Source organism: Struthio camelus, chromosome 1, assembly GCF_040807025.1.
Source record: "Struthio camelus isolate bStrCam1 chromosome 1, bStrCam1.hap1, whole genome shotgun sequence".
Taxonomy (NCBI): domain Eukaryota; kingdom Metazoa; phylum Chordata; class Aves; order Struthioniformes; family Struthionidae; genus Struthio; species Struthio camelus.
In genome coordinates, this window is record NC_090942.1 from 97,247,688 (window position 1) to 97,272,681 (window position 24,994).

At 47.4% G+C, this 24,994-nt stretch overlaps 2 protein-coding genes across 7 annotated transcripts in view; one reads left to right on the top strand and one right to left on the bottom strand.

Moving 5' to 3' along the window:
• The window catches only part of NME7 (NME/NM23 family member 7), a 98,810-nt gene extending 95,782 nt beyond the window's left edge, over nucleotides 1-3,028 (top strand). For 2 of the 5 annotated variants that reach the window (XM_068959626.1, XM_068959602.1), the window contains exons 12-13: nucleotides 1,737-1,776; nucleotides 2,603-3,028. In XM_068959626.1, coding sequence (XP_068815727.1) covers nucleotides 1,737-1,776; nucleotides 2,603-2,964 — 402 coding nt within the window. In that variant the 3' untranslated portion in view covers nucleotides 2,965-3,028. The remainder of the gene's footprint in view (nucleotides 1-1,736; nucleotides 1,777-2,602) is intronic. The other 3 variants (XM_068959614.1, XM_068959620.1, XM_068959608.1) reach the window with 2 other exon arrangements.
• ATP1B1 (ATPase Na+/K+ transporting subunit beta 1) overlaps nucleotides 2,678-24,994 on the bottom strand; it is a 145,086-nt gene continuing 122,769 nt past the window's right edge. The window contains exons 8-14 of one of the 2 annotated variants that reach the window (XM_068959673.1): nucleotides 24,727-24,869; nucleotides 19,478-19,612; nucleotides 15,041-15,169; nucleotides 7,667-7,822; nucleotides 6,685-6,869; nucleotides 4,964-5,044; nucleotides 2,678-4,064 (exon numbers count right to left, since the gene is read on the bottom strand). In XM_068959673.1, the coding sequence (XP_068815774.1) occupies nucleotides 3,798-4,064; nucleotides 4,964-5,044; nucleotides 6,685-6,869; nucleotides 7,667-7,822; nucleotides 15,041-15,169; nucleotides 19,478-19,571 (912 nt within the window). In that variant the 5' untranslated portion in view covers nucleotides 19,572-19,612; nucleotides 24,727-24,869 and the 3' untranslated portion in view covers nucleotides 2,678-3,797. Of the gene's footprint in view, nucleotides 4,065-4,963; nucleotides 5,045-6,684; nucleotides 6,870-7,666; nucleotides 7,823-15,040; nucleotides 15,170-17,773; nucleotides 18,105-19,477; nucleotides 19,613-24,726; nucleotides 24,870-24,994 lie in introns of those variants that run through there. The other variant, XM_068959664.1, reaches the window with a different exon arrangement.

Sequence of the window (24,994 nt, forward strand, 5' to 3'; positions counted from 1 at the left end):
GGCCTGTGTTGCAAACAGTTATAGCAGCACCTCAGACTGAGGCTCGACCTAGAATTATTTCCAGCAAAGGAACTGAGTGCACAGCACTTGGCCTTTTTTGTTTGCTCTTGGCATAGCTCCCGGCACATGCTGGATTTCATGCTTTGCCTTTGCAGGTCAGATGCTCTAGGCCAAACTGGCAACAGAAGCCCAGAAGGCCCAACATTTAGATCTATAAAACTGATTGCTGTCCTGTATCTGTGCAAGTGTTCATGCTGACACAGGCTTTATAAAGGGTCTTGTCCTTAAATGCATCTTTCTGCTCTTTATTTTCCAAGTATTTTTATGTGCCTATCACCCGGGAGTCCAGGTGTCCTATATCAACAAGAACAGAGATTAAATTTGCTTCAGTGGCAACAATTATGCTTAACAACTCCGAGCTAATCTGGCAGAAAGGACAAAGTGTTCAAACTGACAGTTTATAATATAATGTACTATTACATTAAGGCAATAACAAAAGAGAAGCCTTCTTGTGGGGAAGAGAGTTTCTAACATAGGTATTACAGTACAGACAGACCCCCCCCCCCCAAAAAAAAAAAAAAAAATCAAAATCCTGAAAGCAATGTTAAAGGTAGGTTAAGTTTAAATTAGGCTGATTGATGAGTGTTATGCTTCCCCCACCCCAATTTTGACTAGCCCCTTACCGTAACAGGCTATATTATCACTAGCGTTTTTGTTACAGATAGATAGGCTTAATATAAATTGAATTTTTGCCCCAAAAAAACACTGATCCTTTTAGCAAGATGTCTGGCTGCTTAGAGGCCTACATGTGCATTGTAGTTTCTCTCCTCCTCTTTCTTTTATTTTTAATTCCCACAACATTTTAATGCACTAGTTGATCTGATATATTAAAGGCTATGCATGTCTGTTTGTTTGTTTTACGTTGGGCTGTCTGTGCCTAGTTTTTTTGGGTGGTGGGTTTTTTGTTTGTTTTTTGGAGTGTTTTTTTTGTTTTGCGTGCCTGCCCCCAGCCCAGTTGTCATTAAACCTAGGACTAGGTAGGGGTTTGTTTGTTTTGGGTGTGGGTTTTTTTGGGGGGGGGGGGGGGTTGGTAGACTGGCAGAAGGGTGCAAGGATGGGGCAGCTACTGCAGTGAGTGCCTAGGTCATTAGTGATCAGTGCAGATGCCCATACAGCTTTCACTGATTTGGTATGAGACAGTGATTGGGGGGGGGGCAGAGAGGTGGGTTAGGGTGTGTTGCAGGCTTTTAGAGTGTAGTAATAAGGGGGGGGAGTGTCATTGTACTAGTGCCTTTTGAAAAATTGCTTGCTGAAGCCAACACAGGCACCATAAGCTTTCTCTGCTATTTATCCAAATACCTGGAATAAATCATTATCTTTCTTTATTACTAGTGCATGCTTGGACTTTGTGCTTATACAGTAAGTGAAACGGCGCTATAGTATCTAACCTTGAGTTGACTTTTTAAACCGCGAGCTGCTTTTTGTTGTCAAACACTGTGTACATAAGCCTTGAATTGTAAGGGAGAGCCTGCGCCTAAGAAACCTTGATCCATGCACTGCCCTCACTGGTAGTTGTGGTTAAAACACCAATTGGTAGGAGCCAAAGTACTATCCAGTAAGATCCTGTAGTGCTTGTGCAGTTAGATTCCCCTATAGGAAGGGTTTGTTTGTTTGTTGTTTTTTTTTTTTTAGCACTTGAATCACATAGTCTTTTTTTTTTTTAAATCCTTGCCCAGCTATGTGACCATACAACAACAAAGGAACCAGTTGAAGAAGGTGAGATTTCAGCTCGCTCATATGCCTTCTTGTTAATAGAGTGAAACAGTCAAATGCTTATGCTAAATGCTGTGGCATACAATAGCTATAATTTTCCATCTAGCAGACAGCACTAAGTTGTTTAGCAGATTTCTCTTCCAGTAGATGGCATTTTGATTATGAAGGCTCTTTGTCAAGCAGCTTGCTCTACCTAGGAGAGTAATGTTTTGACACTTTACCAGAGAGCGTTTCTGTGTGTAATCTGCTTCATACAGCATGACGTGATCTTGACTCCTGCTGAAAATGATCTGTCAAGTTTTGTCACATCTTTGAGCAGCCCTGTCAGGTGTAGTCTGCTCTCAAAGCTGGGCTGTGTGCCCAGCAGGAACAAAGAATAAGTTGCTGCTGTGAAAGTGTTTCTTCTCTTTGTGACTTCTGCATTCTCCCTCTTCCCTTATGGACCTGCAGCACTTACCTCTAATGGATGTTTCAACCTGCATTGAGGATAAACAATTTTTATATTCACTTACTACTCTGGACCGCATGGCTTGTACCTCTAGACATGGAGAGCTTACAGTGATGGTGGACACCAAGCTTTCACTGGAGACTTTTTAGGTTCCTGAATGGTGTGATCATGTGTGTGTTTGCCATAATAGCTTGCTTAATGCATCACTTAGCGCAGGGAGGGAGAAAAGCAAATTAACAGCAAACCACTGTTTAGAACTGATGAATAACTCACTCACTCAAAGTTGGCAGCAACAGTTTATGGGAATCCCAACATGGGTTTTGCCCATCTCCAGCTCAGGCACTTTGGAAATGATAAAGCTGTCTTTTATTTTTGAAACAGGTACAGTACTTTTTCAAGATTCTGGACAACTAAAAGCCTCCATCCACACCCAAAGCAAAAGAAGCAGACACAAAACAGTGTTCATTCATTTATTTGTCCAATGTTTCAACCTGACTGAAATACAAGATCAACAAGAGCACTGTACTCCTGGCTATTATTACATGTTAGAACATAGAGTTTTGCACTTTAGACAACATTTAACACCATTCTATGGGGTCTGCATTGCTTTTATAAAGTTTAAAATAAAGATTTATTTTCAAACATGTGACTTTGGTTTATTTCATACATTACACTTTCTTGCAGAAAAAATAAAATTGTACAACTGCATAAATATAAAATTCTTCCACCATGAAAATGGTTAAAACATTCAATAAAGACATTAGCACCACAGTGTGCGATGCCTCCAGCAGGAAAAAAAAAAGAAAATATACAAAGCAAAGAGTAATGCCTATCACTGAGGAGAGTGATAGTCTGACCCAGGTCTCTCACACAACATACTGGAGGATGAGGGAAAAGGTGGAGAGAGAGACAGCATTCGCTACAAAGCACAGTACACAATCATCTATTCTCTTTAACTTCACTTAAGTTAGTTTCCCCTGCCACCCCTCCAAATAAAATACCCTAAACACCACAGAAAAGTCAGAAGCCTTATGGAGTGCTGTTAAATATAGTCTCACAGGTGGGCCTTTCTTTTAAAAGGAAAAAATAATTAAAAGTATCATGCCAGTTCTAGTCCCATTGAGTATTTACACCTTGGACAGCAAAAGTCTTTGCTCACAAGAAGTAGAAAACAGATACAATACATGGCTTGAAAAATGACTAGAATATGCACCTATAGTACTGTACACTAAATAAAATACACAAGGCAGCAATACTTAGGGGCCAGAAACACTGCTTACTACAAGTCAGTTATGGAATCATAATTTACAGTAAAAATGGGCATGTCCCAAGGCTCAATTTTGTTTTCTTTTGTCATTTACAGTAGAATAAATATTTGTCGCTATTGCTACACTTTGTTTACATTCTAACCTAGTAAATGCAGAAAGCTAGTGTAAAGCATATAGATTACGTGTAGGTCCCATACGTATGACAGTTTGTTCAAGACTAGTAGGTTTGCTTTTTTGTTTTTTTTTTGTTTTTTTTTTAAACTTTTTTAAATGGCTAGGGGCAGGAGGGAGAAGAGTTGTGCTTACAATCAGCTGCTTTTTATGTCGAATTTAATATCAAAACGTCCCTGGAAGCGGTCTTTGTCACTGTACTGGATGTTCTGCCCATAGGCCTTGCATTCCACACGCACTTCTACATCGTAGGTCAGGTTAGTGAACTGCACAGCCACCAGCGGCTGCAGGTATCGTGGCTGGAGGAGCTTGCCGTAGTACGGGTAGTACTGTAGAGCAAAGCCAGGGAAGCCTCCCATCCCATAGTACTCCACTGTGCCTATTTTGTCTGCATCTTCATCTCTCTAGAGAGCAAGGAAAAAAAAGAACGAAAGATAAATTATCCGAACTCTGCCTTTTGCAGCAATCTCCCTAGCATCATCTTTTTCTATCAGGACAACCACCCCACCTCTCTTTGGGCTTCACCAGTCCTCCTTGTGACAGCACAAGGAAGGTCCTCGTGGCAGAAGGGACACTTATGACATGTCTAGCCTGCAGGTACAAAAATAAGCATGTCCCAGCATGCCTCATCCAGGAAGAAATTGGCCGGGATGGGGGGGAGGGGGCTGTTTAATAAACAGCCCCTTCTTTACATGGTCAGAAGCCACCACAGCTTCCTGTCATGCCAATGCACAGTGTTTGGCTCAAAAAAAAAAAAAAAAAAATCCACCACTTCTCTTTCTCAGCCACATCAATTGGAAGCAACATGGCTCCCTTTGAGGATACCTTTTACTTTTTATTCCCTCTTCTCCCTCTCTTTGAGGGCAGCACCAACTGTATCATTGGTGAGAGTGAGAAACTGGCCTTACTCCTCCTTCCTAAGGAGAAGATATCCCAAGTAAGAACAACCACAATTTTCCGCAGACAGGCAAAGCACTGAAGTTCTCATATTTTAACATCCTTTCCATCAGTACACTAGACAAGGAGAATCAAGCGCAGAAAAGCAGCTTGGTGGCATGATACCACTGAAATTTTCATGCACTGACAGGTACTGCCTTGTGAGCAACTTAGTATTACTAAGTATCGATTTAAGGTGATTCCCCTCTGTAGCAGTCTGTTTTAAAGATACATGGAAACATTGTTGCATTCCCAGTTCGGGCTTTAAAATGTATTTCTTTCTCAGAGACTGGTAACTAAAATTTGGCACAGACTTAGCCAGTCCTTCCTGCAGTTTCCTGGCTTTGCTTTACTTCTTTTCACTTACCTTGGCACTGCAGTGGACGGGGATGAGATACGGGCTGTATTTTGCCATAACCTCTGGAGGGAGACTCTCATTTACCGGAGCCTAGAAGGAAGCCAAACAACAAGGGAGTGTTACACTCTGGAGGCTTCTCTGCAGGCTGGCACACCTTTGCAGAAGCAAAGCCCACTGATGGCAAACACATAATTACCTGGAGTCCCTTCTAGCACAGTTTCAAGGGGCTACAGCTATTGGTGATAGTTCTTGGGAGAGACGAGCAGGGCAGCGCAACTAGAAGCAGCCTAAGTTAACCTAAGCAGGACTTTTCTTTGTCTGTTCTTACAGCTTCACTGTTGTGAGTACCAAAGCAAGCAGTTCAGGGTATTTTTCATTTTGTGGTGTCACGGGGCAAGAGTTTCACTCTAGGGTGCTACCTAGTAGGTTTTGTTTGTGCAAATCTCATGGCAGAAAGAGACATGCTGTTTGCTACCTGTGTGTCATGCGAGCGCAGTTAGGACTGGAACGGCACAACAAAGCAAGAATAGGAGTCATACCCTGATATTTCTGAACTTTGATACTCAAAAGCTCTAAGTAGGTTAAGGAAAGCTGGGGAAGATCACTCATATGTTGGTCCCCTAACAAGAGTAGTAGTTTTGCTTCCCATCCTAGCAAATCTCAGGATCTGCTTTACAAACACCTTGCCCAATACAACAGCTATAGGGTCTCTCCTGGAGCATGGAACGGGGGAAACAAACACTGCCTTGGAAATGCACAGTAAAGTCTCCCTTTGAAGAGAAATTTCTTCAGCAACATGCTAACTAGACAGTACGGTTTTTCCTTCCCCTTGGCTACACTGATGGATGGTGGTGAAGGGTGCTTAGCACACCATTTGCACTGTTTTCCATCCATAAGAGGGAGTGGGATGTTTTACACAAAGCCTTCTTCAATAACATGAACTCTGCCACTCAATTCTGAGAGAAATGTTTAGTATTTAAATGTGTTGGGGAAAAAACCTAAAAAGTTAAAGCAGTTCCTGTCCAGAACCATGTCTTTTGACATTAGTGCAAACATGCTGTTAGGCGCAGCACAGAGCATGTAGGTGACAGCAGACATCCTACAGCATGCAGGAAGTCGCATTACATTCTCTAACAATCTCTTTCACCTTTCTGCACTGGACTCTCAGATGCTCTCTAGTTTATGCTTTGTAGCGTATGTGTCAGTCTAATACTACTTAATATAGCACTACTTCATTTAATTAAGTGGTTTTAGCAGGGCAGGAACTCTACACTGCCTGAGGAAAGAACGGAGTAGATCAAAGCATGACGCAATTGACTTACCTTACTACAGATACAGTAGGTCTGGTACTATCACAAGGGAGCATATACAAAATTAATTTTTCTTTTTTTAATCATTTAGAGAAATACCTTGTTAAAGCAATTGAGTTAGCAGGTTCAGCAAGGTAACCAGATAGCTAACCAGGAGTTAGCACTATGAGAGTTCATTGCTAATTATTATCAATTTGCAGTATGCAGTTTCCGTAGCTTTTTAACGAAAAGTATTTGCAAAGCCATTCACGCAAACCCTATCAGTTTCTCCTCTGCAGAATGTATTTAATACTAATCTTTCTCTAGCAACAGAAAAGCAAGTGGTAATTGAATGGATGGCCTTTCCAGAGTCACAGCAAGTCTGCAGTCAACTCCTTCTCCTTACCAGTAGTTTCTATTAGAAAGGGAAGAGATACTTGCCTTAGGTTTGAAGCCAATAATTCTGTTGAGCTTGACTAGGATGCATGGTTTGCCATCCCTGTACCCAAAGGTTGGATCATTTATTCCAGAACAGTTTTCCAGCCATTCACGTTTGAATTTGCAGACCTTCTTCTGGCCTTGGGCATCATTATATGGTCCTCTGTCTTTATATTCAGTAGGTATATCTGCCGTGGTGGGGGAAAGGAAAAAAAAAAAAAACACAACTGTATGCAATGTGACCTTACAAAGTTCTCATTATTCAGGAACGGCAACATTTATGCTTCATGGTGTAGTTGGGATTTCTCACCTGTCCACACAGAACAAGGGTTACCACCTTCTAGAGGCTGGCACCACAGATCTGTACCCGGCCACTCCCCAGTGCGTGGGCTGACAACAGATAAGTTTGCAGTTTTTGTTTTTTAACCGAGGATTCTTCCAGACAACAAGAGAACAAGCACATTCATAACACAGCAGCTCAGAGATTTTTTGGCAGTATTTACAAGAGGGCTGCAATCATAGATTTTGCATACACGTTGAGAGGTGATGGGACTCATTTCATGCTGTTACATATAATCGATTCATGCCATCCAGAAGTTCTGCTGCATTGCATCAGGAGGATTCAAATGGGTTTTTAGCAAAGTTGTCAGTGAAACCCCCACGGCTTTCGGAAAGGATAGAGGGTCAGTGCCACATGCTTGAGAGTCACTTGCAAGCTTCTCCAAGTGAAATCTGGAAGTTCCCTATCGAGTATCCTCTGTACTAAGCTTCCAGGTACATTCCTGGCCAGGTCTGGTATGTCCAAACCAATCATTTAATGAGCAGCCATAGGACTGAAACCAGAGCCTGCCAGTTAAAATTTACTGGCATGCCATTGGTTACAATAAAAGGACACAGAACAATGCAACCAACTCCCAGTTTTTCATGGAGATGACACAGAGGCATTGGTCAGAGCCCTCAACTCTGGGAAACAACCAAGACTTACCCCCACAGTCCTGAAATATTATGTTTTCAGTTTGTTGTTCAGCGCTGTAGTCCTTTAAGAACTTCTCAAGGTTTCTCACGTACGGCTCATAGCTCTTGGAATCAGAGGCAATAAAAGAAATTTCTGTCTTTTGTACCTGGGGAACTTGAGTCAGTCCTAGGAAAAGCAAAATCAGGAAGATGATATTAAGTGCACCTCAAAGTTGCACAGCCTCCAGGCAGCGCTTTGCACACCAAGGACATAAAGCAGTCTACTCATCTGTATCTTTCAGACTTCAGAATCTAAACAAAACAGCTTAAACTCACTACAGATGAGGTTCTGAAGAGTTCTTATGTCCCATCTTCAACAGCAGTCTAGAATATTTGTCATGATGTTTGCATCACTAAGTAGATTTAAAAAAAAAAATCACAGAACCTAGAAGGGGAGGTTATGAGACAAGCTTTTTCTTAAGAAAAACATTCAGCTGCAGGTCACCTGTCCAATTCTGTCTCCTCCCCAAGTGAAGAAAAATCATCTGCATGTTAAGAAGGCCACACAATAAACTCCCACAGAAGCCATCCTACCCGTCCCAAGTAGTTTGCCTTGAAAGCTTGCAAGTTTACACCTGTGACCCCCAACAACAACCTATGCACATAGGCTAATCAGAGCTGCCTGCTCATGAACCCCTGCACGCTGCGTAGAAGACGACAGAGGTTCTCACAACGCTGTAAGGTCTCTGCTCTTCACAATTCATGTTTCCTTTGTGTAGTCTCCCTTACAGGATGCAGGACAGGAGACGCTTTCTCACCCTCTCACCCAATAAATTCAACAGCCTGATTGTTTTATCTGGTCTTTTCATTCCTTAAACAGGTATTTCTGATTACACTTTAAGCTCTCCAGTCAAAAGCACATCACTGAGTAGGTAAGTAGGAAATAAAACCACACCGGAGAGATGTTTAAAACAGTCCTAGATTCTAGGCTGCATAACTAGCTCTGCTCTAAACTTTAGGAGGAAGTCTGGAAAAAGAACGCACAGAGAGCAGAAGGGACTAGATGCCTGTTATCCCTCTAGATATTGAAAAATGCAAAGCCCTCTGGTTGTCATTATGGGACCTAAAAATAGTTGCTCTTGCATGATGTTTAGGTCACACTTTAATTGAAGGCATCGATGCATTACTAATACTTAAGTTTAGTATAACGGGAACTGGAGTTCATGCTGCTTTTGTGGCTGACACTAATTACTAGGGTCTCAAGTCCAGTTCGTTTTGTCACCTTCACTTTAGCAAGAACAAATAAAAGGAGTAGGGGAGCAGCATCCACTTTGACAGCTTTCAGAAAAAGGTCCTTTGCCAGCAAGTTCCTCTAGCACAAAACTCCAGCAGCTTAGCTGGCTGGCTAAAACCCACAGGAGCTTGTGACTCCAGCAATTTTTGCAAAGCCACTTGAGTGTTTCTGCTTAGTCCTGCTTCAAGTCAGCTCACCACTCCCTCCAGCCTTGCCTCCCCCCTTCCCACTGAGGTGGAATTTGTAACCTAGGACAAAGATTAGCTTTGTTCCCCTAAAAGCAGCTCCTAGTAGTCAAAGATAGCGAGACATCTAGCAAGTAGCTTGTGGTTTCAAGTTTTATTCCAGGAAGCAGTTTTAAACTTTTCTTAAATCTTCCTTTAGTACAAATTGGCCAACTTGAGTGTTGCAAGTTTAGAAGCAAGCTTTGCACTCTCCACTAGCAGCATCCAGTCTTCCCCTTAAAGTTATTGAAGCTTTCAAACCCCTTTTCAAGCAATTACTTGCTTTCTTGCTTCACTTTTAATATGTTTGTGTGTGTATATATCTAAAAATGCCAGGTTCAGTTTTATTGAAGGACTTCAATCCCATCCTGCCAAGCTCTTCGTGTATTATCACTCAGCTAGGAAGCTGCAGGCTCACAGCTAAAGTGGCTATCTGGTATTGCAGGGAAGGCAGGCCTCAGAGCCTCTCATGGCCTGTCTTCCCCAGAATTCAAGTTACAGGCATATCATTCAAGTGTATAGAAATAAGCATGGCCAAGCTTTCTTGAATATTATAAAGTGTCAGACAGCTATACTATTAATCTCGCTCAGGACCACTGAAACCTCCAAGCAGCTCCCCACCCCTCTTTATCTGGTCCAAGACAATGTGTAAAGGCAGCCATGACTGGCACAGCAAAGGTGAATGGAAGGCCACCAAAATAAGCATTGTGGAATAGACTGTGGAAGCCATCTATCTAACAGGTTATCCCAACCCTCTGGTTAGGAGAGCCCAGGCACTGATGTGTGCAGTTAAAAGCCAGCCCTCTGCACAGACTCCCAACTTGAAGAGCGCCCATCTTGCCAACCTTGGCAGAGTAGCACCAAGGCCTAAGCAGCACCTTTGTGCTGCTGCTCCAGCAGTCAACAGTCAGCCCAGGAGAACAGCCCTTCCTGGCCAGGTGCCTGGCTGGGTCTGTGGAAACAGCTCAGCTGCTTTCACCCTGACTCAGGGCACTTTTTTTTTTTTTTTTTACAGGTGCCTAGAACCAGACTCAATTGCACTTTAGTATGTGAAGTGATTTCTTTGTCTGGGACATGAGCAGTGTTGACCAAGTCTTCTACTTATGGAACAGAAACAAGTAAAACCTTGAAGATAAGCTTGTCATGAAACTAGTGATGTATTTTTTTGACCAGGGTAAAGCTAGTTTCTGCTGCACCCTCCATTCTCACATGCCTGTGACCGACAGGATAGGGAACCTTAAGCACAGATCTTATTTCCCTCCTTTCTTCCCCCTCTCCCTCATTCCATATTCTTCTGTATTTCCCCTATCCAAAAATAGGAGTTTCAATACTGTTATCAGACCAGTCCAATCAAGGAAAAGAACCCTCCCTGAACAACCCTAAAGAAAGGGGAATATTATCTGAGATGACAGAGGAGGAAGTAACATTTCTGAAACACTTCTGTAAATTTTCTGAAACCTACTCTCGTCTCCCCCTTAGGGAGACTAACACAAGTAGGTGGGGAAAAAAGCTATTATAACGCTGAGTCATTCCAGTGCTACCTAGCATGGGCTGGTAGACACACAAGGGAGTTCGGAGCTCTGTTAAAGAGCGGGGCTGAATAAGCTTCTTGGGGACTTGTGCACATGTGGAAACCATTCATGAGCAAGCTCTATGGGGGAAAGAAATGAAGCCTTAAATACCTCCACAGCCAGGAGTTCAACAGACTCCCTTCCCCCATCATGTTCTCTTCACCATAGTTGAGCATCTCACATGTTACTAGAGATGTACTATAGTGTCATGTATGATGCCATTCATCACACACAAATAACTTATTGTCAGGAAACTACTGACAGACTACTTTTGTCTTAGAACTGCTGTTTCCACAACTGGCTCTTAAGAGTATCCTGCTAAAAAATAAAATTACTATTTTCACTTGACTGACACTGTCCACGTAAGTGATGAATGATGCCTTGAGTCTATACACATGTACTACCTTGTGATGGCTTTCTGAAATGGATGTACAAGATAGCTTTAAAAAGTGTGTGGGAAGTCACTGAATATGAGCTACAGTTCCACTTCCAAAACACTGTCACACATTACCGTTAGGTTCAATTTCATTTAAAACTAAGTTCTCCAGATAGACTTTATCATTCTAAGCTGCAGGAGTAAAACTTTAGAGGGAAGAAAGTGTCCTGAGTGAAGGGATGGAAACTAAAAGTGGGAGGTCAGGCTTATTAGGAACTGTTGCGTAAGTCCATAGTAACCACTGTTGCTTCATAACGCAGTGCTCATTTCCCAGTACCATTTAATCATCATTTAGAGTCTAAACACTACTGGCATGGCAGAAACAACAATAGTAGCAACCACTGTACAATTCCCACTTACATACACACCCCCTCCTGCCCCCCAAGCCCACTAAACAAGGAAAAAAGTCTCCATACTAAATGGCATCCTTCCAGACATCTATTCACCTACCTCCCCCCCTGAAGCGTGAAGAGGAGAAGGGGGTGCAAATTTTCTACTGATGCAGTGAATTTGCATGGATGGATAGCAGATAGTATCACCGGCTTCAGAGATTTTTCTCACTTGGGTGCCAAGACAAGAGACAGTAGAAAAGCGTGACTTTGCAGGAGGTTGCATATGCTCCCTGGGACTTTCCTGCTGCCCTCTGTCATCTCCCAGCTGCTATCTGAGCTAAATAAGCCAAGTGGGGAATATGCACCAGAGTGGCCTTTTCCATTACACACTTCCCAGGCACAGCAGTGCAAAGCAACATTTAGACATTTGAAATCCCCCAATCTGAGCAGGGATTCTCCTTTGCAGCCACCACTTAAAAGCCTTGTGTAGTAGTGAGCTCTCTCACCCCTACACCAGCTATAGCGAAATTATGCTGCATTTCACAGGATGAACACCACAAGGCAGCAGAAATACATAATCCATTTTGGTCAGGGGGGTGTTTTTTTTTTTTAATCACTTAGTACACTGTTTGAGAGGCAATATCCTTATCCCTCCCTAAGAGCAGGACAAGTCCTGTGCTTAAAGCAGAGTCTGAGACTGCAGCACACATGGAACTGTACTAGGAGCAGAGTCTGTCGCAATGGTAAAGCTGGAAGATGAGATAAACTGCGCTGTCCCTTCCCCCACCCCAAGACAAAACAAAAAAGGAAAAGCATACCATGGAAAGGTACAAAACTCAGCTTGCCCTCAAGCTGTGCATAACATTCCTGTTGTGTTCAATGCAGGAACCAATTAGCATATTAATGACATTTGGCTACAAAAATAGCCCTTTATGGCTTTCAATGTTTTATCTATGTCAGTAGCACTCCATGAGATGTCCTATAGCTTCTGTTGCTGTTAAAGTCTCTTGTACTTCAGAGCAAGAATGATATTATAGGAACCCCTACAACATTCTCCTGCAGATCTTTCGAGTCTAGTTTCTCTGCTTTGCTGACCATTTTCAGTGCACGCAAAATGACCTGCCCAAGAGGAACAGCACTAGAACTGGAACAAAAGACAGAGGTTTTCTAGTCTTCTAGAAAACCTGAGGTCCTATCAAGCTGCCAATATACTTATTAGTTCAGATCATGAAGTAGATATCTTGCAATTCTCACCACGAGAACCAAGAATTAGAATTTCCTTGATGCCCTATTTTATGTAGTTCAGGGTGTACAGGGATTCCAGTTCATGGAAAATTAGATACTTTCTCAGTGCAAGAGCTGACAAGCCCGCACATTTGTTCCTGACCAGAAGTGCAGTTTTGCTTGCAGCACAGGGGAAACCGCTCCACAGGAAGGGAATACAGGGATTGCTGACCTCCCCAAAATTGTCAGCACAGTAAGCCCCTACAATGTTAGTCTCAGTCTTGATGAAAGCCTGTATTAAAAGGCTACTTTTAATGCATCATCATCTAACACAGCTGCTGCGCTACAGGATGAGGAACAGACCCAGTGTTAAGAGGCAGCTCCACACCTTCACCCCTAGCTTGTCCTCATCGGTAGGAACAGTCATTGTATGAAGTCCTGCAGAGACCCTGTGCTGTTACCAAGTAACTATTTCATTTAAGTTGCACACATATGCAAATACTGCTGTTGCAGCTCAGTTTAAAACTCTTGTTTATTGGGCAGCCCACTGCAATATATTCAAGGAGCTGCATTTTGCTCTGCTGATTTCACTGCACGCCCCAAAAGTCTGTTCTGAATTCAAAAGATCTTTGACCACCTTTTAATTCTTCCTCCATTTTGATTTCTCTAGTACACACTAAAACAACATCTTGAAATCCAGATCCAATATATTTTTAAAATACAGAACTAGTACAATAAGCAAATAAGAGATGGCTAAGTATCTTCCACAGGCTTAAGTCTTTTACAGAAATTTTCCTTCAGAGTCGCTTTGAAATTAGACTTGTACACTGCTATCACACAGAAAGCTGACAGTTTTACCTACAATGAGTAATTAGGTGACATCAGGCTAAACAGCAAGGTCTACCTGGACAGGACCCAAGATCCATGGGCTTCCTGCTCTAATTATTTCATGTCTGGTGAGACCACTGGGCTTCAGCTGGGGAAAAACATTAAAAAAAGCTACTGCACCATTAGCCACGTTGGTGGTTCAGATGCAGCTAAGTGCTCTGGTCAGTATCAGTGACAATTTAGTTTTTCCTGCAAGTGTCAGAGCCCAATGTAGAGGTGGCAAAAGCCACTTTCAGTGCTGAAGACAGCATTTACCCCAGTCATGCTGGTACATTTAAGAAATACCCCACAAGCACAGCAGTTCCAGTCTGTTCCACATTTAAGTAGTGCTAGTGAAAAGCAGTTATCTGAAAAAGATAATTCTTTGCTGCGAAATAACATCTTTTGGTGAAAGTAAGATTCCCTGTGTTGCTACAGCAGGGAATAATCACAGTGCAGCATTGTCAGCAGCAGGGCCGTAAGACACTATGACATGAGAGCCAATTTCTGTGGCTACAAGCCATCAGCCTCACGATTGTCACTTAAATACCACTGTTATTAAAAGCTTCTGAACTGTTTTTACAGAGCAACTGGAGACAGATCATTACCAACCCCCAGTGCCAAGCAGCCTCAAGGTCATTTGTAATGTGGGAAAGCCGCAGTTGCGCAGCTCCCCCCCACGCTCTCTTTGAGCAGCTGCTGGCTGCAGAGGGAATCAGACAGTGCAGCAGAGCCTGGCAGGCAGGGCTGGGAGCCTATGGCAATGGCTAGCTGCTCCATTTGCCCCTACCCAAGGCAGTCTGGCTACAGACATTACTCAAGTGAATATTTTCCTTTTAAGCAGAGACTATTTCATCTAGTAGAGACAGGTTGCGCATCAGAGGCTACCAGACCCACCCCTTCCAAGCCCTTATTACACATTCAAGTGAAATACCCACTGCTAAATGCTATTTCTTCTAGATCACACAATATAGTTCAGTGTTAACCAATACAACTCAATGAGCACATCCAGAATTCATACTATCCCCTTTCTTCTCTTGTCCCCTGGGCTTTTACAGATGAAGCATTTACCTTAGTCCCCTCACTTACCCATTGGGAATACAGTGGCTATGAAGAAAGAAAAACAGAACATAACTTTATATAGCTCATTCCCCAGTGAAGCCTCCGAGCCTTACTGCACTGCCTTGGTTTAGGGAAGGGAAGCAAAGAGCAGCAATGCAGGTTTAAGGTTTAAGTTCCCCTCAGTCAGGAGGAACATTTCATGTGGTGCAACTTATTTCGAGCAGGATTGCCTTCAAGCCCCTGTGCTTTTAACACAGAAGGCTGAGAACATGCCCACCCCCTACAAATGTGTTGCTGCAATGAGATGCTTATTTCAGCCTCCTTGAGGTGAGTAACCAAACCGCCTCCCCAGAACAGCTTGCACCAAGTCAAACACAGGCCTCCTATTTAGTTACCTGGAGGTGCCACTCGATCCTGATATTTGGGTTCAAATTCACTGACAGTGAGCAACATCACTTGGATGGTCCCAATGAATATACCTGCCAGGCAACCATAGAAGATCACATAGAAGAGGAGGATTTTAACTGCAAGAGAGCACAAACAGAAAGATTAAATCAAATCGAGCCCTCGTGGCAGTCACATGTTTCCAGACAAAACTTCAAACCTCACCACTTGCAAGGAAGAGCCCAGCACACTGAAATCAGACAGCAAGCCCTGCTGCAGAGGCATGTGTTTAGCAGTGAGATTATGCCTATAATGCCCACAGCCAGAAAATTTAAGTCACATCTCAGCTGTTTTGGGCATAGGGCAGGGTGAAAAAAAAGAGAGAACCCCTCAACATCCACAAACCTATGAATCAGGGCTGAAGATTAAAACATGTTCTTCCATACCTTAAAAGAAGCCATCCCTCAGCTGACACAGCACTACTACCGCACAGCATTACCGGTGACACTGTCAGTGAAGTGAATGCCCCGTGCCAGTCAGGCATACTATGGGTCTGCTCTGAAAGACACCTATTCCACAGTGCTGGGCCTCAAAGCTGTTTCCAGAGGAATCTACCAGAACTGTTAGATTCAGGTTCACAAGCAACTATAAAGCCTAATCTGCTCTAGCAATTCAGACTGCTGTTGTCTTTAACAGTGACAAGAGAACTGGGCCCCAAATAAGCTCTAGTGCTTTATCTCAGATGAGGGAAAGTATCTAGACTTATCACATTAGCACACATTTACCAGTGCTTTTACAATGGCACTCTAGCACTGCTCATTCAAATTAAAAATAGTGAATTATGTAATAACGAAAGATTAAATTTAGTTTTGGTCTAAAGGGAGATGCCTAGAATAATCTTAGCAGGGAGGGAGAGCCTGGAGATGCAGCACTGCTCAGAATCTGGATATCAGTTACCAGTTTACAAGGATTATCTCAACTGATTAGCTGCATAGTTACATGCCATACTAGGCATCACCAGGCAGTCTACAGGAAGGATAAGCCAGTCCATGCCAAGCAACTATATGCTAATCGGGCAACAGGAACAAGCAGACCAGAGTAGAGGCCAAAGAGTACTTGAAAAAAAAAAAAAAAAAAACCTGCTTGATCTCAGAGTGTCCTAATCTAACTGTAAACCTAAAATGGGAGATGTATTTGAAGGACTTGAACAGATACAAAGGAGGAAAAGAAAAAGCAGTGGGTAAAAGTATTCCTCCCTCCCACGGCCATCATAAAAGTGCTTCATTAGCAGAGAAACCTCCTTCCTGATTAGGACAGTCAGTTCTGGTTGGTTTCATTTCAAGTCTATGAAAGAAACTTGAGCAGGAAGGGACAACCAGCGATACAAAGGCAGAAGGACAGCAGCAAGGAAGGCACTCCATCCTCTCTTCTTTCTCATGGGCACCAGGGGTAGGGGAAGTAGAGGTCACGAGTTCAGTCAGTTTAGTGTCATAGTGGTGCTCCAGGAGTTAAAAGCACTCTTTGGTATCCAAGCAGCGTAAAGCAAATGGTTGTGACGTCAGAGATTCGGAAATTTTTCCAGAGCACAGTCATAGGAGGTGCTATTGTAACAAACGAAACACTAACACTGTTGTCTGCAGCATAACGCCTTTGAGTTTTACAACATCAAAAGGCAAACGCTGGGAGGTAGCTTATTTATTCAGTCTCCCAGCCAGGATGCTCTTAATGCCGCAGACACCTCAAAGGTCAGAGTCACTCCCAGGTTTCAGAGAACGTACAGCTGATCGAGCTAGTGACCAAGCACAGCCGGGTCGGATGAGAAACGGCTTCCTGCAACAGGTAGGCTTATAACAGAGGAATAGGGTCCTCAGCCTGCAGCTCAGGTCCACAAGTCGCAGGTGGTCCCAGGCGGTCAGGTGTACCCACGCATTGGGAGAAGGACCTGGTCTCCCCTGCATCTGAAGCACTGCGCAGCTGCCTGGTACCTCAGGAGCAGAAAACACCTGTCCATGCGCACCCGAAACCCAATTCTGCTCACGTAAAGATACGGCAAAGCCTGTCCTAGTCCACCCGCTACCACTAAAGCGGGCGGCTCCGGATGCGGCACCTCCATCACAACAGGGCCTGAATTCAACATGGCCAGGGCAGCACACAGCTGGGGTTGGCAGCGGCTGGAAGACCGGCTATTTGTGTAAAGAAAACATTAAAAGCCTCTTAGTCTCTAAGGGCTGTTTGTACAGCGCCAAATAAATACACCGTGAGTGCTCAGTCACTGCGGCACATGTATTTCCCTGTCGCAGCGGCTAAAAAAAAAAAACCAATCGTTCCCTCACGCCGAGGTAAAATTAGCGCCGCTTCCTCTTTTTCGAAGACGAGAAAAAGAGAAGAAAAAAAAAAAGGGGAGAGAAGTCCGCAGCCTCGCGTGTGCCCCCCCGCCCCGATGCGCAGCCGGAGCCGCCCGCCCGCCGCCAAGGAGACCCAAGGACGCGGCGCCCCGCCAAGGGCACCGCCGCCGCCGCCCCACCTGGGCTCGCCCCGCCGCCGCCTCACGGCCCCCCGCGGGCTGCGCCGGCGCCAACGGCTCGCGCCGCGCGCGGGCTGCGGCAGCGCGGCCGTTACCGCCTCCCCCCCCCCCGTCCAACGGCCGCAGCCCGCGGCGGGTGGGGGGGGAGGGGAGGGGAGGAAGCGGCGGGGCCGTGCCGCAGCGCCCGCCGCCCCCGGCCCGTGTGCCGCCCCGCACTCACACCAGCTGCCCCCGGTGCGGCCCAGCAGCTCCTTCTTCTCCGAGTTCCAGATAAACTTCTTCCAGTTGCCGTCGCCGTCCTTCGCCTTCCCGCGGGCCATGGCGGGCAGCGGGGCGGGGGGGGGGGGGAGCGGGAGGGGGCGGCCTTCGGCGGGCGGGCGGTGCGGGCAGGCCCCGGCGGCACCGGGGAGGTCGTGGGGGTGAGGAGGGGGGAGGAGGAGAGGGGGCGCCCGCCCGCGGGGGAGGAAGCGGCCCTGGCCGGGCGGGAAAGGACGGGGCGGCTCGGGGCGCGGCGGGAGCGGAGCGGCGCCCACGGGGCACAGAGCAACAGCACTCCCCCACCCGCCGCCGCCGCTTCATATACACCGCCGGCTCCGCCCTCGCCGGCTCCGCCGCCAATCAGCGCCGGGAGAGGGCTCCGGGGGCGGGGCGTGCCGCGCCGAGGGGGCGGGGCCCTGCGTGGGGCTCGGCGGCGGCGGCGGGAGCGGCGCCGCGGGGAGGACGGCGCTGAGGGGTGGGGGGGGGGGCTGCGGCGCCGGCGGCGGCGGTACCGCCGGGCCGGGCCGGGCCGGGCCGGGGTGACAAGGCAGGGCCTCCCCGCCCCGGGCATACCGCCGAGCTCTGCCCTGCAGCGCGGCGGGGGCCGGCGCCGTGCGGCTAGAGCACGTGTGCGCCTCTGTGTGTGCGTGGGTGTGCACGCGTGGGTGTGCGTGTCGGTGCACGGGGGTGTGCCCCTGCGTGCAAGCGTGTGCGTGCATGCACGGGAGGGGGGGGCGTGCCTGTGCCTGCATGTGCGCGCACGTGTGTTGTCCACACGTGTGCATGCATGCGCAAGTGTGGATGTGCATGCTTGTCCATGCATCGTGTGTGTGTGTGTGTGTGTGTGTGTGTGTGTGTGTGTGTGTGTGTGTGCACGCGTGCACACGCACACCAGCAGGGAGGACGCGTCTCCTCGCCACCCCCTTGCTGCACGCTGGCCGTTTGCCCCAGCGGGCAGCTCAGGCCCTGGTGGCCCCACACTCTCCTCCCAGCGCTGCCCCAGCCCCACCAACGGGACGCAGCCCCCCAGCCACCCCTCCTGCCCCCCATGCCTGCTGCAGGCACTCGGGGGCTGCACCCCACCAGCCCCCTGGCCCCCCCCATGCAAGGCGGATGCGGCCGTCAAGCTGCCGGGGCCGTTATCCAGCTGGGGGGGGGGGTCGGGTCCAGGGAGGCCCAGGGTGCTATTTTAAAACCCCTGCTCTGGGCTTTGTTGCAGCCACCTGCCCGGTGCGGGCCCTGTGGAGGCCGGGCTGCCAAGCCGGCCGTGCCGCGGCAGGGCCGTTTCGGCTGGGTGCTCAGCATCGCTGTCCCCTAGGCCCCGTCCTCCTCCCTGACACGGGCCAGCCTGGCCCCTGGTGCCGCCCCGCTTCGCTCGGCTCCCTCACGTGTTAACATGGCTGCTGAATATTTAATGCAAACAGCGCTCCCTTCCCAGCCGCCTCCGTGGCGTGTTTGCACTGGAAACACCTGTCTGGAGGGGGAGGGAGAGGCAGGGCCCGCACCGGGGTTGGGGGAGAGCTGCCGCTGGGGGGCCGCGGGCCGCAAGGGGCCCATGTACCCCCACGTAGCCCTGGAAATGTTTTACAGCAAGGCTAGTATCGCTCTCCCCGCTTGCAAGGAGGGCACCGGCAGGCCGAGAGCGGGCGATGCACCACCGCGTTACCGTGTGTCCTGGCCAGGGGCGAGCTGGGGGAGGCCATGTCCCGACCTTGCAGCTGGCACCCCAGGGGCCACAGCATCCTGCTCTGGGAACCCATCTCCTGCCTCGGGTCTCCTCCTTCCTAAGCAGTGCTGCTACCTGGCAGGAAAACAGGAAAAAAAGAGTAAAAATACCATTTAATGCACCATTAAAACTATTAGTTTAATCTCTTCCATGATCACACATACCTAACGAACCTTGATCCCACGGTATCATTATGGGACAGTTAAAGATATACGTGCATCCTACCTGCGTGTCTCCATATCATACTTGGATCTATTTTAACTCTGAATTTCCTATTTAGTTCCAATACCATATTGCACATATTTTCTTGCCTTTAAGTTGCTGACATGTCCTCTCAGGTCCTCCTTTTTTTTTTTTTTCCTGTCTGGGAAGCTAGATGAATACGTATAGGCTAGTCCTTTCTTCACATCTCATAGCAGGGGCATGCTCTGGAGGTCATAGCCTGAAACTGTGGTCCAACTAACCAACCTCACATGCTCTTCTTGGACGTCAAGAAGAGGTAGTCTGGCCACCGTAACCCTCTCAAAGCCATTACACTAGCAGTCAGGGAACAAGTCGTAATGTGGCACTTGTCCCTGGACTGGATACTCTGCCTGGTCAACTCTTTTCAAGCGATCCACAGCGCCTACCCAGAACCAGCCCCTGGAGCAACCAGCAGGGAGACCTGCTTTTTTGGGCCATCAGCCTTGGCTGCTGGGCCCACAGAGGCTGCTGGCCCCCTCCAGGCCATTCCTCCGTTAATGGCAGTGGCTAAGCTTCACTTCTGTAGCTTTAGGCACACATCCAGATTTCTCAAAGCCATGCAGGCTTACGGATTAGAAAGAGGACAAGTATCATGAGGGATGTATAGAGAGTCTGCACGCCTAGAAGGCTGCGGATGTCTAAGTGCGAGTGCCCAGTTTGCTTAGTGCTGCAAGAAAGGCTATGCATGATCAAAGACAGCCACGTGTGCCACGTGGATTTGCATCCTAGGTTAGGAGACTCAGCTCTCAATGGCATGCATGTGATGAAAAACGGCTGACCAACTAGAGCCGAAGAGGACAAATGGCATCTCTCTTTCCTCCTTAGCGTCTGCTCAAAGCTATTTTTTAAAGAGACTTGCTGTTGGAGGGCGGTGGCAAAAGCAGAGACAGAAGTCTCTGATACCAAAGTGATACATCTACTCTGTAGCGAGGGAAGTATCAACTGCAAGTCAAGAAGGCTCTGGTTACAACCAGGCCAATGAGCAGAAGAGTTCTGCAGGATGAAAACCCACCTATCTAACTTCCAGACTTCAGCACAATCTCCTTTGTAGCCGACCAGACGGTTTCTCTCGGCTGCTGGGCAGCCAGGTCTGCACTAGCCGCCTGGGAGTTGAACCAGATCTCCCTCTGGATGTCTTGGGATGCAATTTATGGCATAGGTACGTTGCCCTTCAAAGGCAGCGTGGGAATTACGTGCCGACGTGCACTGCTGTCGCCAAAGCGTGAAGTTTACTTGCTAGACAGCCTACAAGTGGAGATCGTTTCTGGCATTACCAACAGGCCAGGACTCAGCTCATCTAGCCTGCTGAGGAAAACACCACACAAGTCAGCTCAGGGCACATGCAACAGCAGCAATTACTACAGTCCTTCCTTCCTTGCCTTCTGCCCAAGGCACACAAGGAATGGGGTCATCCAAAATAAAACAGGCACTGGGTATCAAGGCAGGGCTTTGTCATTTCATAGTGATGTTGAACTCAGAGAAGAGACTGGGAGTACACTTTCCCACACCCTCGATTCCTAAGAACAGTGAGAGGGTGTTTGCAGAAAGCAGCTGGAGAACATGTGAACAATCGTTTGCCGCTTGCACAGTGAGCGGCCACCCAGGGCCACGCGCTTCCTCTCAGCCCATTCTCACTTTTGCTGCAAGAGCTAGTGGTGGCACCTGTGGTGGAAGCGTGGAAGTTGAGTTGCAGGAGCTCCCGACTTCATGAACACTTAAACGTTTAAGGATCACTGGGAAACTCTCTCCTCTTCCTGCCCGTGTCTGTACTTCTGTATAAATACACAGAAAAGTCCTGCTAGGTTAGCAGCGTCCAGCAAGACCCAGCTCCCCATAACTGCAGAGCTTGGCCTGTGCAGGCTACCCAATGGGCAAAAGGCATTTCAGGAGAGTTGCACACCATTTCTGCACGCTTTCATACAAATTCAAAGCCTCAATCCTAGGCACGCTCAAGGCATGCACTTTACTTGATGTTGCGGAATTATCAGCAGAACTAACAGGTAACGGGAGCCAAATTTCATTCAAATTTACTGTTTGTTTGGCTGCTCAGATATCAATCAGGCCGTCTCTCAGGCCACCACTATAGCATCTGATTTTTTAAGGTGATAAGGGCCTGAGGCAACTTTTGAAAGTGCCAAGAACAAAATGTTCAGAGATACGCATGTCTAGGAAATTAGCTGTGGGAGGAAGGAGCTGGGGAAAGCCGTGCACCAGGACCTAGGAAAGAGCAACTTGCAGGATGGGATTTTGTTAAGAGTTTGTTTTGCTGCCCTTGGGAATTAGTGCAGCAAGAACGCTGGTCTTCTCTGGTGGATTTGGGCATAGCCATCAAATGATGACATCCCAGCTCTGCGGCTCGGTGAAAGTGCCTAGGGCAGAGAGAGGCATCTCACTACAGTGCAGGAGAAGGGCAGACAACTACTTTGTTTTAGCTCTGAGAGGTAAGGCTGCGTGTAGGTTGGGTGGGGGTAGAGCAAAGTGAGGATTTGTCCAAGCTGGTGGCTATTCCACCCATTCATGGAATTCGCGGGGGGGGGGGGTGGGAAATGAGGACAGTCGCACGGGGCAGTTGATGGTCACATGCGGAAACTTTGAGTAGAGGGAGCGAGGGGAGAGGCAAGCTGGGAGGAGGGAGTCTCACAGGCTGCAGGAGCCAGTGCTAATTATAAGATGACAGAAGTGTGCAAAACGGCCTTCAGTAGTTACTATTCAGGGGCTGCTGCTGCTGCAAACACGTGCAGGGCTGGGCCTCCTCTGGCCCGTATGCCCCAGAGCTGGGAAAGGGCAGCTGCTCCAGTGCTTGGCACCCAGCCTGCATCGCACACAACTGATGAGAGAGGGTGAGAGAGAGGAAAACAAGAATGGCGACCAGAGCCACCGCGGCCCAGGCGGCCCAGCCGTGCATGGCCCATCCTCTCTCGCAGGCCGAAAGCAAGAGGCCTTGGTGGTGTATGGGCACTTCACACCCCTCCATGATTGTCAAAGGGCCTTGAAGAGCAGAGGAGCCACCCTCGAGAATTGCCGCGAGAAGATAAGAAATAAAAAATGAGAAATACCCCCCCCACACCCCAAAATCCGGCCATGGGGCCAGTATTTCTTTCTCTAATATCAATTTGATAGTTGTGCAATATTAATTGTGGGGGCACCTGCAGAGCACACCCTTGGCAAAATGACCCAGCTGACTACAGCAGTGTAGACAGAAATGTAAGTGTAAACAGCACGTGTGAACAGAAACCCCCAAACTGTGTGCGAGGGCATTTGCCCAAAACTAATCACGCTGAAGAGGAGGTGGGGATCCCCACCCTGGCTCTGTGCCGTGGTGTCTCCCCGCCAGCGGTGCGGGGGCCGCGTGGGTACACATACTGCTGGAGCACTCTCGTCTCCAGCAGAAGGGGGGCATGAGCAGGGGCATCCGTGCTCCCAGGAGCGGGTGCTGGTAACCCACGCCACTGGGGAGAGAGGGCACCTGCATCCGTGTGGGATGAGAACTTTTGGGGGTTAGTTACAGAAAGAAGTTCATAAATTTGTAGGAGTTTGTTAAGCATCTGATATTGTGGTTTAACTGTTGCATTGCTGCTATTGATCCTGAATGTATAGTTCACTGGTTGCCAGTTAATTACACGTCATTAATAAATCAATAAACCACTTCAAGCCTGATTTGGTTTAACCTACATGAGCTGAGCAGTTTTGCCCTGCCACAATCACCGACTTCAAATTTTGCACCAATCCCGAAAGAAGGCCTATAGGCTCAATCGTTGAAAAAAGACTGATTTCAGATTGAACTGGAGCCTGGGTACAAGACACGGAGGCTGGTTTGATGGACAAGGCAGGGTATGCCTTGTGTTTGATACCCGGGACAAACATCGCTGGCGGACGGTATAGCGTTCCTCCGGCCAAACGCAACCGCTGGCGGTGAAACCTGCCATATCTCAACGCTGTTCTGACAGAAGGAAAGGGCGCTTGCTAAGGCAGCACAAAATCAAACCATTTCACCATAATTTCTCTTCTGGGCTGATGCAGGAAAAGCATGACTAATCTCCTCACTGAAAATTATATGAAAATAACTTCTTGTAGGAAATCCACCCTGTTTTGCTTGGCGCATCTAGAAGCAACCACCACCCCGGGAAGGAGCATTACCGGGGACTAAGTGGGAAGCTGGCAAGAGCGGCACGTTTGCTCCAGCGGGCACCCCACAGCCCTAGTGGGTGGCAGCCACCTTCTTGGCACGCAGTCAATAAAGCAGGCAGCGGCACATGCCCCCGACACAGCCACCAGCTGCAGGACTATGGGGTGAGATAAGAAGCTTTTCAGCTGGAAGGGACTGGCTCAGCTTCATCCCTGGAGTTTATCTGTTGGTCCACACAAAATGGATCAGTTCCCACTGGATATAGCAGCAGTATGCGCTGTTACAGCAGGCTGTGGCTAGTTTTGTCTCAATAGCAAGGTCGCAAGGCTTCGCTCCCGACTCGTTCTGCCAGTGGATCGGAAGGGGCTCTCCGACGGCAGGTCGTACGGGGGGATTAGCTTGCTCGCCTGCCCCAGTTACAGCTCTGCTGTCTCCAGGGCCAGCCAATCTGGGACTCCCAGCACTAAACCAAGTTGAAGAACAAGAACTAAACAAACTCTGAAACTATTTTGAGGCCTGCTCTAATAGAGTTTACATTAAAAAAAAATCAGAGTGGAAAAACATGACTATCTTTAGCCATCAGGAGCAAGACTTATCGAAGCAGTCCCACACAGAAGCTGGCAATGGCAATGGGTAAGTTAGGTTTGACTTGTTCCTAAACATCTTCTTTTCATTGTTCGGTCAGGGTCACAGGAGGATGCTAAGTGATTTACAGCGCCCTTCAGAGGCCTTTCTCCTCCTCCTCATGGGAGGTCTTTTCCCACAAATATCTACAATAATTTTAAAGATTATTCAGTGTTATCCACACTGAGGTTCTTACCTCCTGAACATAGATCACCCTACAAACTGGGAGGGCTTGCTGCTCGCTGAGGGTTTCTCGTTGGTCTTTGCTTTGGTTTGGGTTGTCTGGTTCCAGTGCAGTGTCCTGGGATGATCAAAGCTGCTGGATAGCTCAACCCTCATCTGAAACAAAATAATACAATGAATTTAAAAAGCAGACATATTTTGACTGGAGAATCTCTCTTCAGTCCCCCACATCCAGTTATCATCACCAAACACATCACGCAGCCATGACGGGAACTGTCTGT